The 19050-nt window shown below is 49.3% G+C and overlaps 1 protein-coding gene and 1 long non-coding RNA gene across 6 annotated transcripts in view; both read right to left on the reverse strand.

Moving 5' to 3' along the window:
* Positions 1-1225: 1225 nt before the first annotated feature.
* Positions 1226-2745, reverse strand: LOC112966477. The gene is made up of 3 exons (XR_003253611.1): positions 2720-2745; positions 1906-1962; positions 1226-1379 (listed from the first exon to the last, which is right to left on the reverse strand). It is a non-coding gene; the product is annotated as an uncharacterized LOC112966477 (long non-coding RNA).
* An 80-nt stretch (positions 2746-2825) lies between these two features.
* Positions 2826-19050, reverse strand: part of FAM114A2 (family with sequence similarity 114 member A2) — a 16755-nt gene continuing 530 nt past the window's right edge. For 3 of the 5 annotated variants that reach the window (XM_026066621.1, XM_026066619.1, XM_026066618.1), the window contains exons 2-15: positions 18641-18953; positions 17870-18081; positions 17545-17644; positions 16982-17077; positions 16573-16685; positions 15494-15628; positions 15172-15330; positions 14426-14549; positions 13366-13445; positions 12433-12558; positions 12072-12211; positions 11217-11289; positions 10595-10648; positions 8211-9852 (exon numbers count right to left, since the gene is read on the reverse strand). In XM_026066621.1, the coding sequence (XP_025922406.1) occupies positions 9751-9852; positions 10595-10648; positions 11217-11289; positions 12072-12211; positions 12433-12558; positions 13366-13445; positions 14426-14549; positions 15172-15330; positions 15494-15628; positions 16573-16685; positions 16982-17077; positions 17545-17644; positions 17870-18079 (1512 nt within the window). In that variant the 5' untranslated portion in view covers positions 18080-18081; positions 18641-18953 and the 3' untranslated portion in view covers positions 8211-9750. Of the gene's footprint in view, positions 2842-2978; positions 3039-4870; positions 5205-8210; positions 9853-10594; positions 10649-11216; positions 11290-12071; positions 12212-12432; positions 12559-13365; positions 13446-14425; positions 14550-15171; positions 15331-15493; positions 15629-16572; positions 16686-16981; positions 17078-17544; positions 17645-17869; positions 18082-18640; positions 18954-19050 lie in introns of those variants that run through there. The other 2 variants (XR_003253610.1, XM_026066622.1) reach the window with 2 other exon arrangements.

The raw sequence follows: 19050 nt of genomic DNA on the forward strand, positions 1-19050 counted from the left end.
GATTACACAAGAACTGCATTTGTTCCATGAAAACGATATCTTGAAGCCATGTTCTGAGGTTTCAAGTAAAATCCTCCGTGACGCTGACTTTTAAGCAGAAGTTTGTCTGAAACGTGTCAACAGCAAAGCTCTGCCTTCCCGCTTTGCTCAGCAAAATACCCTTAAAAACACCTAGACTCTTGCCAAAAAACGAATCGAGGCAGCAACGCAGTGGCAAGAGCTCTTGCTTAAAGTTTGCTTTGCAGTTTTTATTTACGGCAATAGTATCTGGGTTGTTTCAGTGCTGCCAGCATCTGTAACGAGTCGAGGTTCTGGCGCTGCACCGAACCTCCTCTGCGGGCCCTGCTTGCTGCCGGGGCCGGACYGCGAAGGCAGCCGGAGCGGGGGGCCGGGGACCCCGGGCTGCGCGGGTTGGGGCGCCCGGAGGCATCGCTCGCTGCTTGCGGAGGGGAGCAGACGCCGCTTCACGGCCCGGCGCGATGCCCGTCCCAGCGACGAAGGGCAGCGCGCCCTGCACCCCGCGCCCAGCACCCCGCGCCCAGCACCCCGCGCCCTGCACCCCGCGCCCAGCACCCCGCGCCCAGCACCCCGCGCCCAGCACCCCGCACCCAGCACCCCACGTCCTGCGCCCCGCGCCCAGCACCCCGCGCCCAGCACCCCGCGCCCAGCACCCCGCACCCAGCACCCCGCACCCAGCACCCCACGTCCTGCGCCCCGCGCCCAGCACCCCGCGCCCAGCACCCCGCGCCCTGCACCCCGCGCCCAGCACCCCGCGCCCTGCACCCCGCGCCCAGCACCCCGCGCCCAGCACCCCGCACCCAGCACCCCACGTCCTGCGCCCCGCGCGCAGCACCCCGCGCGCAGCACCCCGCAGCCCGCCCTTCGCTTACGCCCGCTGCCGCCTGAGGCGCCGAGGCAGCCTCACACAAGGGCCCTGCTGCCGCACGGCCCCGGCCCCGGTAGATGGCGGTGACGGCTCATTTTTCCCGTTTTCCCCGGCTCCGGCCCCAGGAGGAGCCCAGCCTCCGCCTGAGCGCGCCCGCGGGCAGCGGCTGTTGCGTTTTTGATAAATTGGGGGTCGCGGGCGGCTGCAGCAGCTGAGCGCAGCCCGGGCGCCGGGCGGCTGCTCGGACAGACGGAGCGCAGGGCCTGCCGCGGGGATGGAGAGCACCAGGGACGCAGCCTCACTGGAGGAATAAACCGCATCTCTCTTTGGCACCCAAAACCACCTTTATTTGACTGGAAGCGGCCCGGGTCCCGCTGCGACGCGCTGCTGCCTACATCCCCCTCCCCGGCGCGCTCAGGCCACACACCGTCACTCCAGCACGGAAAGGCTAATCTTCATCTTCCTTCTCATCCTCCTTGTCRCTGCCACGGTCCTGGGGGAGGAGGGAAAAGAAAAGCAGCCCCGCGTGAAGGGGGRTGCTGGGTGTTTTGTGTCCCATCCTCTGGGTATTAATAGCACCCATACGAGGGTTAATGCACAGAGACCCTAGGGGATCCACGCGCGACAGGATAGCTGGGCTGTGGAGCGGGGAATGCCAGCCGGGATCTCTGTGCCAGCATTTCGCAGCCTCGCAAAACCCCACAGCGCGCCCAGGGAGGCCGAGCTCACACTGCGGCGCCCTGCACACAGCTTGAACCCTGCCTGCGCCCAGCACAGCGAACGCCCGGAGGAGGAGAGCAAAGCAGCCCGGGCTAGCCAGAAACACGTGCTCTGATTTTCTCTCGGGTGCCGCTCACTGCCCAGGCTGGCCGCAAGCAGGAGATACCGCAGAGAAGAGGGGGTCTCTCCTGCCGCCGGAAGGACGTGGCCCAGGCTGGAGTGGGGAGCCCGGGCTGGGGCTGGAGCGAGGAGCCCAGGCTCAAGCCCATCACCCAGCAGGGAGCTCGTTGTTGAGTTACCTCCTCCGAATCGCTGCCGGAGCTGCTGCTGCTCCTGCCCGCCGCCTCCCTGTCTCCCTGCGGGGGTGAAGAGGGAAGGACACGTTACAGTGGGACAGCCAAGCCTCACCGGGCACCCCGGCACGCAGGATCCCGTTTGCATTTGGGGCCAGAGCTGGAGTCAGAGGCGCTGGGTCTTGGGGCTGTCGCAGAGGCAGCCTTCATGCCTCCATTGCCACCGGCTGCCATGGCCCCGCGAGCGCCCGTCGCTTTGCGGAGGCCTCTGCAGCTGCGCGCGGTGCGCCCCGCCAGGCACAGCGTTGCTGGCCACAGTCCCGTTGGGGTTGAAATGGGAGGAAAAGGAGCGGGGATTAACTGGGAACAGCAGGAGCAAAGAAAGCCGTCCCTGCATGGAAAAGCCACGCACGCGCATGGTGCGATTTCTAGGCTGCGGCTGGTGCGGTACCAGCTGCTGGAGGTGGGGGGTCACCCGGAGTCACACACTGCTTCCTGTCCCGGCCAGGACGTAAATCAGTTCAGGCAGGTGCTTCCTAACAGCTTGCAGAGCCTGGCTGTCCCCCCCCCGTGCCGAGCGGCAGCCGCCTGGGAGCGCTGCGCCGCTCACGTCCCGCCACGCCGGCAGCGGTGCTCGGGGTGCTGGGCGCCCCGTGGCCAGGCGCACGCTCGGACCGGGGCTCTCCGGCACGGCCCCCGTGTTGGCTGGTTTGGGAAGCGCCAGGCTCATCCTGAGCAAGGTGCTGGGGACTTTGGGGCTGACAGCCCTCTGGCAAGCGGTTCACCAGCTGATCTGCAGAAAATCCCATTATTCCCCTACCTTTTCCTGCTTCTTCTTCTTCCTTTTCTTCTTGTCCTCCTCTTTTTCTTTCTCCTCTTTTTCTTTCTCCTCCTCCTTGTCCTTTCCCCTCTCTCTGTTGTCTTTATCTTCCCGTCCAAACCCTACACCAGGGCACAGAGCAAGGCTAGTTGCTGTCGTGCAGCAGCCAGCAGGTGCAGACCCCCGGCCGGGTCCTGCTGCAGCGACCGAGGGGGGTCCCTGTCCCCCCGCAGCCCGGGGGCTCCCACCGCACACTCACATTTCAGGATCGTCGACATTTCGCAGCAGCCGCCGGCTCCCGGGCACGAGACCGTCACACCTACAACAAAGAGAAATCAGCCAAGCGACTGGAGACGGGACAACGTGCAAACGTGGGTGGGCAAACGTGCGCGGGGGTACAGGTGCCTCAGAGCCCACTTCCAAACTCGGCTGTGAGCGGGTGAAAATTACAGAAATCTTTTGAATGAAATGAGGGCAAATCGGTGAAGAAGGAGTTCTGGGGCTCTCGGGAAGCCGCAGCAGAAAGGAGACCTCCTTCGGGGAGAGGGTGGCTGGCAGGGAGGGAGGCAGAGGCAGCAGCAAGCAAGGGTGAGAGGAAGCCGGGAGCAACAGCAGGAAACCTCGGAGCATTGACTGAGGGCCTGAAAAGGCGCCAGATGGGGAAAAAAAAGAATCTCGAAGGAAAGACGAYGGCTTTCTTTAAAAATAGCAGGAGCAAAGTCCAAGCAATAGCACAGGCAGGTCAAACCTTCGCCGTCATACACAAATGGCAAAATTGCCAGTTGCGGCCGAGGGAAGGCAGCAGGCTCTAGGAAAGGAGGCTGCTTCGTGCGYGGGGGAAGCGGGGTCATTCCTCCCCCTCCGGAGGTGGTAATTAAACAGCTTCTGCTCCAGCGCCGATGGATGGAGGCAGGGTGTCAGTGCTTACGAGTCGTGTTTTAAAGCCCACAAGATGACATGATCTGTGGATGGTATTTGTGCTCTTAGAAGGGCTGGTTGTAGTGCCCGCGCCGGTAACAGCGATTTGTATTTTCTAAACGCGACGCAGAGCCCCGGGCTGCTCCGGGGGGYGGAAGGCAGCGTCGGCGAGGAGGGGCAGGGTGCTCGGGGAGGGCAGCGAGCAGCCCGGCTCCCGGGGAGGGCGGGAGCGCGCCGAGTGGCTGATGGAAGGCGTCATCAGTGCAAAGTTAAAATCTAATTAATAATGAATAGTAACCTAATTCATCTCCGTAATTAAGAAGGGCAACTACTAATTTGAAATGATTACTTTTTAAATCTAAAATCACTAAAAATAATCAAACACGAACAAAAGAACGCCCCCGGCTTATGCCTTTGCTGCCTGGAGGTGAGCAGATAGAAAGGCACAGACCTACCCAGAGTACGTACGGACACGGACCGGCCTTAGCGCTGCGAGATGGGCGACCCGACCAAAGCCGCAGCCGCCCGGCCTGCGAGGGGGCAACACCGCCCCAGCACGCGTTGAGAAACGCCACCTTGAATTTCCCACCCTGCTGGTAGCCCTGTCCCCGGGGACCAGCTCGGCAGATTCCCCAGAAAGGGCACCGATTCCCGCGGCCCGGCACGCCGCTCGCAGCGCCCGCTCTGGGTGCTGGCCGAGACGGTCGCTGCCGACGCTTTCCGAAGCCAGCCTGGCAGATCCCGTTTTGCCTGTTCCTCTTCCCGAGCCTCAGTGACCCCGTCCGCCGCCAAGGCATTGCAGGCGAGCAGGCTGCTGAAGCTCGGGCGGACAAACCAGCACGCCCGGGCGGCAGCGCTGTGGTCCTCGCTGCGCCGCCACGGCTGTTCTTTGAGGACGAGCCAAGCGAGGTGTGCATGGGACCATGCTGGCTAACGAAGCGGATTTGCATATTCGTAACCGAACCAAATGTGATAGCGCAGATTTCCTTCTTTCCCCCCAGGCTCAACGGGCTTAAAGCCACGACACTGGTGCCGCTCCCGCCTCGCCGGGGAGGACTGGCTGGCGTTCCCGCCGTCCTTCCCARCGAAGGGGTCTCCGTCCAGCGGGTGTGCAGAGCAGCTGCTGTCCCGGGAGGTGCTCCCGCATTTCCGCTCTGCTCGGCAGCCCGTGAAGTTGATAAGCGAGGCTGTAAATCCCCTCAGCGACACGAAGGGGGCAGGAAAGCGCCTTACCTGGAGCGGGAGAGGGCAGGTGGCCTCCTCGGTGCCTYGCTGCCCGCGGTTCTGGGTATTTGAGTGTTGCGGTCTCCTCCCCAGTCCCACTTTCGGAGCAGAACTGGCTCTACAGCCCGCCGCAGACAGCGCATGGCCCCGGCAACATGACCAGTCGCGTTCGCACCCACAGGAACCTCACGGACATTGCTGCCTCCAGCGTGGGCAGGAGCAGCAGGATCTCCTGACCCTCTGCAAACACGTTGGGGCAACTCTCATGGCCAGGAGACACCCATGGGGACCAGGGAGGGCACCTGAGGCTGAGTCTAGGAACATCCTTTGGTCAGGACCCTGTCTGAAATAGAGATGAGAGGATTTGGGGGTGTCCTTAAAAACCACGAGGGGACAAATCTCCACCAGGTCCTTGTCCCCTGCCTTGTGGGCAGGCACCAGGCCAGCAGCAGCTCCCTGCAGGCTGCGCCRCGCGGGCAAGGTGGCCCAGCGCAAGTCAGTGCTCAGCACTCGCAGCRCCCTCCGCGCTCGTCCTTGCTGCTGGCTTTCGCTCCAACATATCATTAAACAAATACTTGTCAGCAGAGAGCAGTTACCAGCAGGTCGAAACACTTGCAGAACGTGCTTCCCTCTAATGCAATGTCCTCGTTTCTAATAGCACCAATACGGGATAATAACCGTCACAATAGTGTTAAGAAGGGCTTGTGTACCCGAAAGCTAATTTGTTTTCTCCGCCTAATGAAAGGTATTACCTCTCCCACAAGATTTGCCCCATTTAAACCCTTCAACTGTACAACTAAGTTGCTCCCACAGCAATTTTACAGCTGTAATTGCAGCACTGGTGGAGTCGCCTCCCTTGGAGCGAGACTAGCTCCGGATAACTCGTGCGAGAAGGCGGCAGCTGAGCACAAGTCATTYGGTGCAAATCACGTCCCGACTCAGAGCTGAACGCAGCCCTGCCTGCCCCCACGCTGGCCCCGAATATGCACAGAGCGAGAGAGAGTTGCCTCGGCGAGCCTAGATCAGAAATAAGGCAGGTGTTTTCAACAGCACGGGGAGATAAACCCGGAGCAGCCCAGCCAGGGCAGTGGCGAGTCAGTAGCGGCTGTGTTTTCTGGGGAGATGCTCTAGCTCACCCACACATCATTGGGGGAACTGCTGGCGGCCAGCGGCTGGGCTCGGAGTAAATGATTGCAGCAATCCCGACCCCGGGGACGCAGCCGCCATGGGACCGAAGCGGGAGGTGAACACTGGGCACGGTGCGGGTGCTGCTGTGAGCCCGCAAGCAGGGAGGGCCGCTGCCGGGGCGGCACGGGGTCCCTCAGGACACGGGGACGCGTGGTGGCTCCCTCTAACGCCATCCCAGCGGGACGCAGGGGGTCCGGAGCAGGCTTGGCCTCGGGACTGCCGGTGTCCAGCTCCCCTCGGCCGCGCAGCTCCTGCCGCCTCTGTGCCGGGATCCTCCTGCCCAGCACAGCACTCGCTTTTTTTTCCTCCCTTTAAAGCGGTGACCTCATTACAGCAGCCCTCGCTCCCTGACAGCTCCGGCCAGGCTCTCAAAATGCTTCAGCGAGGGCGTCACAGCTTCAGCATCCTCCTGTTAGCGCAGCCAAGGTGCCAGCCCTGGCAAGGTGCCGTCGCTCCCTGGAGCACAGTGCCGCAAAGCGGGTGGCCCCAGGGAGCTGGCAGGCCCCATGCGCGAGGCCGGGCTGCGACCACGGGTGTTTTACAGCATCACGCTGGTTTCCCCCACTCGGCAGGGCGGGGGGGAAGGACCACGCTTGGGTCTGGGGCCACGGACCCCACTCCTGGCTACATGCATGCCGTCATCTCTCCCCTGCAGCACTGGTCACGGGCCCAAAGCTGGAGAAGGCGACCTGCCAGCCAGCACCCAAAACACCAGCGCACACAGCTACATCTGAGCTGCTGACAAAGTGCCGAGGTGCAAGGAACCCACTGACACTCCCCCAAACCATTAATTAGCACAGCATTGGACATTTACACCCTCCCACGCTAGACTGATTTTTGTGCCAAGGAGCCTTTGGCTACAGAAGACAAATCTTTCTGCTTAAATCACATCGCTGTAGACCGCTGCTTATTCGCCACTCAGTGTGCACCTGTGAAATACCAGCTTTTCTGCTGCCTCCCGCCACAAGTTTTTGCCTTTCCTGCTTTGGAGACGGACTGTTTCGTTCATACTGGGGGCAACTGGTACAGCTGCCCCCTCGCTCGGCACCACCAGCTTCCCTGGCTATGTGGCTGCTGCCTCTTCAGAATGAGCTGGACAACTGCTCATCCAGCCTGTGTCAAAGGTTTTGCTGCTGCTCCACATGTGTTTTAATAATAATAAAAAAAGAGTCCCTTGAAATCTGGCTGGGCAAGTGCAGGGAACAAGTCCCTAACTGTCACGGGGAGGTCCCAGCCTTTTTTTGTTCTTGCACCTATCCACAGCAGCTGCCAGGAAGCAGCTTTTACAGCTGCAAGTTACAGATTCTCTCCAAAGGAAATAACTGTAGCAGGCTTTTATCCCTTCCCAGTCACTGGCAGCATCTTAGCTAACTCTTATCTATTCTCAGCCACCTCTCACCTCCCCAGACAATAGGAGAAGTGCTCAAATTACTGCCAGCTCTCATTAGGTTCATGCACAAGGCAGGGCCAAACAATAAGGCTTCCAGTCAGTTGGATGGTAAATTCTGATGAATCCTTTGGGTAGGAAGATTTCAGCAACTGTGTAACTGTTTTTGTTGGTAATCTACTGCACTCCTTGTACTGGCACAAGGGAAGCTGGTGCACGTTTGGTTATTTGCTGCGATAACAAAATCCAGCTGAGCATATGACTGAGAGAACTACCACCCGCATCCTTAAAGGAAATGATTTTTCCCCTTAATTATTAGGCTACTCTACCCTTAAGGACAACAGGTTAGCTTGAGTAGACACTACCTGTGAAAAAGCAGCTGCTCCTTTATAAAAATCCTTTATCTTTATTTCCTCTCTTCAGACATTTCTGTATTTTTCAGCTTGCAGTAGAAGCAGCAAAGTCGACATTTTGCACTGATGCAGGAATTCAGAGCTCAGCAGTAACTGTTGTTCACCTCTCGCTTCCCAGCCTGGGTTTAGAGTCCTCTCTTCTATGAGATGTTACCCTGCCATGAGAAAGGGCCTGGTAGAACCTACCCCAGAGCAGCACTGGGCCCTACCTTAAAAGCCACGGCTAGGGGCGGGAAGCAAACAAAAAAAAAGCCCCCAAAACAACAACAAAATTCCACAAACTCACACCACAAACAACAAAGGGACACTCTTTCCTTCTTTYCCCCTTCTCCCCAGAAATATCCTGATTGCTCTTAACCAAAAGAGTTGTCAAAACAGATTTAATAATGTTATCAACATAAACAAGACAGAAAATATAGTTCATTGTAGTGCAGAGTTTTTTCCCCAGTCACACTTCTTTCAAGCCGAGTTTTCTTTAAAAACAAAACAAAAAAAGGCTCTCAGAGATCTGTTCAACCTAACCAGGACTAAAGCAAAGGTTTTTCCATATCAGAAAAGCTTTAGCCAAAAGGTATTCCAATAATAAGAACACTTCCCTCCTGCACAAATCGAGCAGAGGAGCATTAAGCCTTCAGTATAGCAGAAGTTTGCAAGACGTACTAAAACCCAGAGGATTTTAAAAAAAGAGATCTGAGCATCACTGTTACCAATGAGCAAATACAGAGGAAGGTGTGATAGTCAGCCACCTATGGTTAGCTATTCTGGACTTCTTTAAGTCCCATTTAAGCTGTACATTTCTGCTCTTGTGATTCCAACAGAGGTCGTTCCCTCCCAAAGGGGAAGCTCAAAAGATAAAAACTGTGAAAAGGAACAAAGCAGGGAACTTTTCACAGCACAAAGAAAAAGACACCATATGCAGAGCAGCTTCTGAGACAAATTAGGACTCCCACTAACAGAGTCAAATTGCTTCCCCCACCCCTCACTTCAATACATCTTCCAAGAAGAAGGAGAATTGCATTATAGTGTTTTTACACAGAAATGGAAGAAAAGTGGTACCTGAGTTTGTGAACACATTCCGTCACTGACATGTCGAGTTGCATTAAAAGAAGGGAACCCTCATGCTAAATTATCTCATTAAATTGCCCAAACAGGAATCAACCCCTTTTAACCACTTCTTATTTATTGCTATAAAGCAAAGCTACCACATTCTTAGGGCCAGACCAGCATTTTCCCAGCTCTTGCTGAAACAACATTCTGCAAGAGGAGGAGAAACAGGGCCTTGCCAAAGTCCCCATCCCACATCCGTGAGTCACTAACAGACATTTTCAAGTAGCTGGAGCTTCTCTTTAGCAACAATGCTTCGATAAAGCATACGGAATTCTCTCTGTTCTAGTCTCTCAAACCTAGGAATTGCAAGGTTCATAATCATAAGTATTTACTTTTTTTGCATCTCCCATTCAATATTCATTTCAACACCAACACAGAGCTATTAGGAACCTAATTACGTCTAACTTAAAAATCACACCATCATTTTAGCTAAGTCTTTAACCAGCCAGCTGCTACTCTTTTTCTCCAGCATTGTCTTCACAGTCCAGAGAGCTTCTCCAAGAGCTTATTAACACATACAGCAGAGGGATTTCAGTGAAAAGATACAGACAGTCCATGAAAACAGGGAAGCAGTCTGCACTTTAAGTCTCTCACATTGTCCACCAGTCTGAACTATGCTAATCTCATCTCTCAGTGAGCTGCAGAGCTGTCATTGCTAGTCTGCATTTAATCACCATTCTTGTAGTAGCAATGATCAGAGTTAACTTTTCCCCTTAATATCAGCCATTATACCATTCTCCAGCATGGAAACTATGAAGTGGGAAGGTCAGAAAGTTCTTAATTAGAAGGATTATTTATTGCTGCAATAATTCCGTTCTAGCCTCAATAAGAGAGATCTGCAGTACAGGCAGCAAGAGCTGGAAGGCATCCTGGATATATGAAGCACTGTTTGAAGCCTATGAAAACAAAATCAAAACACATACATGAATAATTACGCTACCAAATCAGCTTTACTAATCATATATTCATTTCAGACAACATTGATTAATGTACATAAGAAACAGAAGCCTTGCTTGTTGCATCTTTTAGGCTTCATTCTAGTAACGAATTTTCTAGTAAAATTTTTTGAGGGGCTTTGTCCCACTAGACAAAAAAAGCAGCTGATTTAAAGCTGCTATACGAGATCCATTGCAGTCCAAATGTAGGATACTATTTTGGATAACAGATGAAAACTATTTATTTCAAAGGGAAGCACAGACATTCTGTGGCAGGAAGGAAGAAGAGACCAACAGGAAACATTGCTTTCCCACCATATCTCAGAAGTTTATAAGCATTGAGAGGCAAGAGAACAGCTGGGAAGTGTTGGGACTTCTACACAGTAATTTATGACCTTGTCTAAGGTTTGACTTCAGGCATCTAAATTCCCACTAAAATGCTGGAAATCTAGACTGCTGAACAGCTAATCTATCTTCTGACCTATAACTGTCAGCTGTGACCACAATACAGCTCACTCTTCACTAAACAACTCATGTCTTGTGCAAATTTATTCTTAGGCATTTACTAAGAGTGGTAGGTTATCAGACAGGTAAGCTAAACCTTAGATCTGAGTTAGAGAACTTGGTATGCATAAGGATATTGAAGTGGAAGAACTAGTATATCTAAGTATTAGCTTAAAGTTTTAAAATTAGCATAACTGACCTCCAAAAAGACTCCAGTGATTAAGGGATTAAGCACATCTGCTTTCTCTTTGACCTGCAGAGATCAGACATACATTATCCTGATTGAAAATTTGATCACATTTCTTCAAGCAAGATTGAGCTAAATCCTCAGCACGTTTAAAATCACTATTGCTCCCTTGATGCCAGAAAAGCCGAGTCACAAGCTGCAGAGAATCTGCCCCCTAGCATGCAAATAAGCACAAAGTAACCCACATAAGCCCAAAGCAGGACCTATATGAATACACACATTGCATCTTCAAATGAACTGTGGACAGTTGGAGGATTTAGAGATAGTGATTATCTTCAATAACACCTGAGTGTTTTGTAAAGATCTACCAGGAACACAAATCTTATTTTCGTTTGTCTCATGAACACTGTCAGCACCAGTCCCCACCCCATTTCTGAGCCAGACTGAACACAACAGGATGCATTCAGCTCAAGATACATTCAGCTGCCACAGTTTGGGGAACACTGACCTAGAAGATGAGTTCACAGAGCAAAAATCTGCATGTATAAATGAGTAAGCACAAAAAGCACTTTGTGGTGAAAATCCCAAGGCTGTGGTCAGCTAACATCCCTAAGAACTATGATGTAACTCTTACCCCTGCAGTCGTTAAGCATGTAGTAAACTCTTTAGAGAAAGCTGATAGCTCTTTACACAGCACAATTGTTATTCTGTGGAAGAAAATTAGAAAAACTACATAGTAAAACACCTTCTACAGAGAGTCACTTTCTTTTGGTGTTCCTCTAAAACACAAATACCTTGTTTCCAAGAATATAAAGCTAAAATCAAGTGAAAACTGATGTATAACATTTAAACAGTGTATGAGGATCTTGAAGTTCCCAAAATAAATTACAGGGGGGAAAGGTGGCAAAAAAATAAAACATAGTAATAATTGAAGCTGAAGATAGGAAACACTGTTCAGAGGATACAAACATCCATTCAAGAAGGAACAGTACTAACTTGCTTTATTACTGATAAGTGTCATTTTCTGAATTAGAAAGTATTAGCTATTTCATATACTTGCCAAGTATCTCCTGACATAGAGAAAAACCTCTTCTGTCATGCATTACTGGTAATATTAGTCCACTAACTAGTCCAATAATTTCACAATATTACCTACCTAATATGCTAAACGATTAGTAAAGAGGTAATTAAGAATCACTTGTATACAACTGTTTTCTAACATTTTAAATATTGTATATCTGACTAACTAGCACAAGCTTAGGGCAAAAAAAATATTCTTCTTGGATATATGAGAGTTTTCAACTCAGTTTCCTCTTTCTCATGATGAAATGTCTTTATGTTGGAAAGAGAAATGGACAGCTGAATTCTGCTGGAAAACAGTGATGCCACACATAGTGACTGAGAACATGCATGCAGAATTCAAGAGTCCTGAGAATTTCAAGAGTTCTGCATAAGTATATGCTATGTATTAGTTAAAAGATGAACTTACTGTGAAAGGGACTTGGCTCGGTCTGTGGCTGTCACCTCTTTCTTCTGACCATGCAGGAACAAAGCCGCAGTTTTGTGAAACATTTCAATGGAGTATGCTGTCAGTTCAGCCAGACTTCTAATGGCAAATGCATGAATATCCTGCAAGAGTTAAAAAGATCCCCCATGCCACACAAAATCCAGCAGCTTTTACTATTTAAAACAAATAAAYTGCACAATATACTACCACCACACTGCTCTTTCAGACCTCAGAATCTACATTCAGAAATGGAAAACCATAAACTCTTGAGATCATAACTATAATTTAGCAGCCAGACAAACAATCTGCTCTTAGATATCCTCTTCTTCCATTGCTCACTTACCTCTACTGATTTTTTAGCATCATGGTCACCATCTCTGGATTCTGCTTGGTTTTCTTCACTCTCGTCTTCTTCTTTAGAAAGATCAATGTTGAATTGTGCTATCCATTCACGAGCAGATGTCCTCACCTGTATGAGGATGTGCCATAGTATTTAATGCCTGGAATGAATCCCTCCTGCTCACCACAAAGCATGGAGTACTGGATCTGCCTCGAGGAAGGAGATAACTACTACTCCTGTGCTGGAGAGAAGAACCAGGACAAACGATCCTAGCGCCTTCAGAACTTTGTGGAGGGTTGGCTGCTGCTCTCACGTACTTGAATGCAATCATTTCTGTAGCACCACATACTGGGGTTTACYGGCAAGGCCATGACTAGCAGCAGCACTTTAAAAATGTGTCTGCAGAATGCTGCTGCCACTTGGTGGATCTGAAGGGTAGTGGAAAAAAGACAAGAAGGGAATGCTTCCTCATACCAATTTCTGAACACAGGGTCCTGGACAATCTGCTCTAGGTGACCCTGCCTGAGCAGAGGGGTTGGACTAGATGATCTCTAAAGCTCCCTTCCAACCTCAACTGTTCTGTGATTCAGTGAAGAATCAGCTGCCTTGAACCAAGACCAGGGCTTCAATTAATGACTGTAGCATGATTTCACTGTGGTGGCTGAAGGCTTACTGCTCCTAGCTGTCTTTGTCACTGGACATTACTGCTCTCTGACAAGGCAGAGACACACTGGTGCTTACTGATTCAGAGCCAGATACTTTAGAGAACATGAATTTGCCCCTGTAAGGCCAAAGGAAAGGACCCATCCCTTTGGGTATYAGTCTCCAAGACATAGCTTGTCTTCATGCCTCTCACACTTTCATAAGCAAAGCAGGACTGAGAAGCAGTTCCCACAAGGAAGCTCTCCACCTTTTAGAAGATGGGAAATAACTCACCATGATCAGCTTGTCCGGCTTTGTGGAGACATGCAATTCTGAAAACAGCTCTGTTACTTCCTTTGTGAACTCCTCATCTCCTAAAGGAAAGGAAAGTTTAAAGAATACATACAATGGACAGATACAGGAAATAAGTGACACTTTAATGCACAACTAGCAATGCACAAGTCTACCAACTGTTTCATATTCTACTTTAAATTATTCACTCAGGCAAGGATACATCAAATCTGGTCTTTTTAATACAATTTATAAGGCAAATTCTGAAAAGGTGGAGACACCAGTGCCAGAAGATTGGCCTTTACTTTCTCAATCCTGTTTTTTTAGCTAAGGTAATTCCATTTTTACAGGTAGTCTATAACCCAAACAAACCCTGTATTTTATAATGCACTAACTTGCACATCACCTTGGAGGGTCTGAAACATCACTTAAAGCCAATGGTTTTCGTTATATATGACAGGGCAGATGTTAACAGTGGGGGGAAGGCTGTGAGATCCATCATGTGCAAATATAAAAGATACATTAAACGTTAAACGGTAGCAAGTGCAGGTGTGTGAGCCCTCCCTGATGAGCCATTTAGGTAAAAGCAATGCAAGAGATTTACATTTAAATTTGCATAATCCTCAAGAATCAGATGGCTCTTGCACATGGAGGCACCTCTGAGTCTTTTGGTCTGTGTGGCTAATGCTTATTTAAAGAAATAAGATCACTCTCCCTCTTCCGCAGGTTGGACAACTCTATTCACAGGCTTTCCCTTACRGTCAGGGAAGCTCAGCAAATCTTTGCACTTGCCGCTGGGCGTAAGGTTCATCGTATGAATTGTCCAGGGGCTAAGCAATTCTAATTCTGCTCTGGCAAAGAAAAGTCCCTGCTACAGAATTAATACATTGCAGCTTTCCAGAGAAGAAGGTCTTTGCTACCTGTCATGCTCCTGGCCACAGATGGCTTTGGGATTAAGCACACAGCTAAAGAATAATTTAACCATGGCATCATGCCCACTGCTAGTGATCTCAGGGCTGGCTGGTTCTGCACTGAGAATTTCAGTTGAAGCCTGGACTCTTACCCCTCTTTTCCTCCTCCTCTTCTTCAGAGAATTCAGCTAATGAAAATGCTTCTCTGAGCTGCTCCATTTCCTCCTTCAATGTGTCCAACTCTTCCCCAGAGAGGGCATTTAGAACCAAYTTTACCTAGTCAGGGCAGGACAGCCAAAGAGAGAATCATAAATCTAACATGAAAGGAAAACAAGATTGAAGATGCAGCACTGGTTTACATCACATGTAAAAATATCAAGACTCATACTAGTGAAAAAGGGGCATTTTTCTATGGTAAGGAAGAAGGGGGGAAACTTACTTGCAAAGTTTCTTCAGGTAAAAATGGATTCTTAAGCAGTTATTCAAATAATTTCTTTTATGAAAAATGGAATTATTTCTGAGATTGTGTGCTGATCTGCCCTCCTCTCTGCCCCAGGACAGAGGGGACAGTTTCTGTTGTACCTGCGATGCTCTCCTCTTCMCCTGTTCAAGGCAGCAAATAAGTGGGTATGAGGAGAGGGTAACTTGGGACAAGTTGTTGAAGAAATGCAGGAAGTAAGGCTGGCTGGTTAAAAAGAATGGCTCTATGTGCTGAAAACAGGACATAATGCTGCCAAGTGGATCATAATGTAGGGGCCAAAGTAAAGTTGTGTAATCAATCATTTTGTAGCAAGTCCTGACTTCTCAGTATTTGATTTTGCATGTATGTACATATATTTCTCTTTTATTCCTGCTCAGCTGAACTCAAAATAGAGAGAAAATTGCTCAAGGCCATTACCTTTGATTCACTCTCTCTGGAAAGCATCTCTAAGGCCTCCAGATGCGAAAGACCCTGAAACTCATCAAACAGTAACCCATAATGGGCTTTCTTCTCAGTAGCCATGGTAACCTCAGCAGCTGTCTGCTGCTCTTCTTTCTCCTTTGCCTCTCGTAAGACCTGAAAAAGAAAAGCAAAGGACTTAGGTCAGTGCCTGAAGATACAGAATAAGGGAGGACAAGGCTTTTGGCACAACAATAAGAAATGGTTGATTAATAACAGGACCACAAGAGAAGAAAGAAGTGATAGATACCAATGAAGAGCTGATATGGAACTGCCATACCTGAGATAGCGTAGAGGTCCTGTTCATTAGGCCCTTTGTTTTTTTGAAACCTGGGTCTCCCTCAGCTATCACATCCATTGTCTTTTTCCCAATGAATTCCAAGGCATCTAGACCTCCGCTAATAACGCTTTTTCCCTAGGAAGTAGATTTGGATACAGACAGTGCATATAAGTCACAGAAGACTATACAGCTGAAGAAATTAAATTGGGGGATTTATATTGGCAGTGCTATAGGCCAGAGACTCACACAGAAGTCAAATCAGACCTCGTCACCCCCARATTCAACCCTAATCACTACAAAGAGAGCAGGAGAACATGAAAAGAGCTACAATACACAATCATCTAACAGTTTAATGTAGCACTCAGACAGCTGCAGCAATTTTATTTTGTGAACAAGCTGGTTCTCAGCACAGCAATATGAGTCATCCTAAATTTACACACAATTCAATGAAAAAACACTAGACCTGTGGACTTTGCTTGCTAAACTCTTCTTCAAGCCCTAGAAACAGAAGCAAGCTTTCCATCTGTATCTCTTTCAGATTCACGGGCAAATTGACAAGAGAGCAGATCACAAAAGTGCAGTTTCTATGGATAATGGGTTCCTTTGAAGTGCACTTCCCATGGTCACAGAAGCAAGCCGATTTTCAAGCAATTTGGACTAGTTTCACAGAAGTTTTTGAACAGGAGAATGGATGTTATTGCTAGACAGCTCTGTGGAAGTCAGCGGAATTATTCCAAGAATTAGTCTGACTCTGCACTTGGGCTAATATGCTAAAGGAAAAGGTCAGAGATAAGAGAGTACAGAGGTGACTTGCGTGAAAATACACACAACATCACACTCTCTTCTGTTGGCCTTCTTTGTTATTTAGTTCAAAATTACCAAAATTCAAGACAATTTACACATAAGGTGCCAGTTAGAAGCAAGACACAGAATGAAGAGTGTCTGAAGGCTCAGAGAGCCTCTCACCAATCATCCCACAAAAGCCAGAATTAAAGGTTTCCTGTTATGAGGCTTCAAACAAGGCAAAAAAMCCCAAAGCTCTCTTAACCCTGTTGCTCCTCCCTTCCCAACTCACTCACTGTGCTTTGGACAGCAGTAGAGATGGTTGATAAAACTCCAAGAGCCCCAGCAATAGGAAAGGAAGTGCCATCATCAACTGCATCTGTGCTGCTGTCACCAGGATTCTCGCTTCCTGCATTAGAAGGAAGAAAGTTAACCTCCTCACTCCCCAAGAAAGATCCTCTCAGCTGCAGAGTGGAGAAAATTAACAAACATCACATGTCAGCCAGGGGCAGCRCTAGAATTGGGATTGCTTTCCTATCCGCAAGACTTTTCAGGGCTAGCAGAAGTAAGCAATGGAATATCATATTAGCACATAAAGAGGTATCTACCTCAATATGCAAGAAGCAGAGTAAGATGGTGCTGTTTGGGGGGGGTGATATGTTGTGAGAAACATTCCAGTATTGTTCTTGCATAATAAAAACTGACCTTTTGTAGCATCTCTAGTCTCTGAAGAGATTTCACTAGGACTAGGGATCCCAAGGGATGTTTCTGCTTTTTCTATGACATTTGAAATGCCTTGACCTAGAGAGAACAGTAATATTACTTTAATCATTAGATACAACTGTATTTTTTTTTTTAATCCCTCAGCAGAACAAGAGGATGATCACGGCTGTATATCCATTTTTACTATTCTGGCCTCCCGCTGTTCAAAGCACAGTTGGTCAGCACTAAAACTTACTGCTGTCCAGCAGTGTAATGAATTCAGGTTTCATCTCAGCTTTTACATCAAGTTGCAAGAGTTTTTAAATGTCATCTGAAAATTACACAAACATCTTAAAATCTTAAAAGTAATTTTTGTTGTATACATCTCCTTAGTCTCATTTTACTATTTAGTACTGATTTTCCCCATTACTTAGGCAGGTCTCTTGAAATTTTCCAGCGCTTGCTTATATAGCAGAAATCCCATTGTCTTGAAACAAGCTCAAAAGCACTAGCTGGAGACCTGAAGTATAGATAAAATATTTATCAAGTACCAGAAAGAGCCTTACCTACAGTAGCAACAGTAGCAGATGCAGTGGAGAGAAGTGATTTCCCCCAGCTTCCCCAGTATCCCCACCCTGTCTGAGCTGCAGCAGGAGAATCCGAGACCTTTAATGAAGAAAAGCAGAAAACAGAGATCCATGTATGTATGGTGAGGCGAGAAGGGGAACACAGGCAGTCTGTGACGTGTGATTTTTCTGAAGCTTTTTTTTTTCCCCCTCAGATAAACAGAAGTGTGAATTTTCAGAGGGGAGCAAGGCTTACAGTCAGAATTCTGTGCATAAAACCGTGAAACTTGAAGTCATGTGGTTCAGAGCTAGCACAGAAATGTACCTTGAGTGTTTCAGCTGCTGCTTTCTCTGTGGCAGCAGGCTGACTTGGGGGTTTAGGTTCAGGTCTTTTCCGAGTCATAGGCACAGGTCCACGCTCTTGCTCTCCCCGTTCACTACTCTCAGTGGAGCCAAGTTCCTCAGGTTTCTGTTCATTYTCATCTTCATGAGAGGCTTCCTCTTTCAGATTTTCGCTACTGTCTTTTTCAGACATGACTACAACATTCAAAGAAAGCAAAGCAGATAAAATAATCACTCCCTTGTACTCATTAACATTAGTTCAAAACCATCATATTTGTGTTTTGAATAATTAAACACAAATAAGACAGAAATCCCTTCTTCTTGTGACTCATATTCCCTATTCCTGCATAAACAGGTCATATTTTTAAGTGAGTTTGTACAATGAGTTATACCTAACTAGAAGTGTCACACTTGGAAGTTTAAAGTCCCACAGAAACATGTGGCTTTATCTAACTAGCACACCCTCTGCACAGGAGACAAACAGACTGATAATTCAGAAAAGCAAACTGAAGGTACAAAAGGTCTTTGGATAATTTAACCCATAGCTTGCTTCACAAAAAAAAAAAAAAGCAAAAACAAATTGCTTGGAATGGCTGCTTTGAAGGATGTCAGATACCAACAGGGATAGCTATTGGAAAGCTGGGCAGGTACAGAGGCAGCGACTGGTTTGCTTCTATTTTTAGGGACAAGCTTCTTCAGGGCATTCAAACCATCTGGAATTTGAAACATGCTCAGGTTGCCACAGCAACCATACCTGGCACCACACATCTGGAGCCGACGGGATGCACACAAACACGGCTGCCAGGCCGAGGCCTGCGTGTGGCTCCACGCAGGGGAGGTTTTTCTCCCTCCCGCTGGCTCCTCGGCGGGAGTTTTCACCAGCTCTGCGCCAGGAAGGAGAAGCGCAGAGGCGAAGGCAGGCAGGGCGACGGCGCGCTGCACACTGCGGACAGTCGCTACACACCRCGGACACGGCCTCGCGGTCCAGCGTGGCTGCGCAGCCTGGCTAGCCGTGCAGCCCCAGGAGTGGCTGCTGACGCAGTCGCAATCGGGGCAGCTCCTGTCACCTAAAGGGCAGTTACGTGTTTAAGGACGATGAAACCAGCCCCTGCTGCGAGGGCAGCTCTGCGGCAGCGGCCAGGGACCCCCCACCCTGCTTCCCTG

This window comes from Apteryx rowi, unplaced genomic scaffold (genome assembly GCF_003343035.1).
Source record: "Apteryx rowi isolate R43461 unplaced genomic scaffold, aptRow1 scaffold_245, whole genome shotgun sequence".
Lineage (NCBI taxonomy): Eukaryota > Metazoa > Chordata > Aves > Apterygiformes > Apterygidae > Apteryx > Apteryx rowi.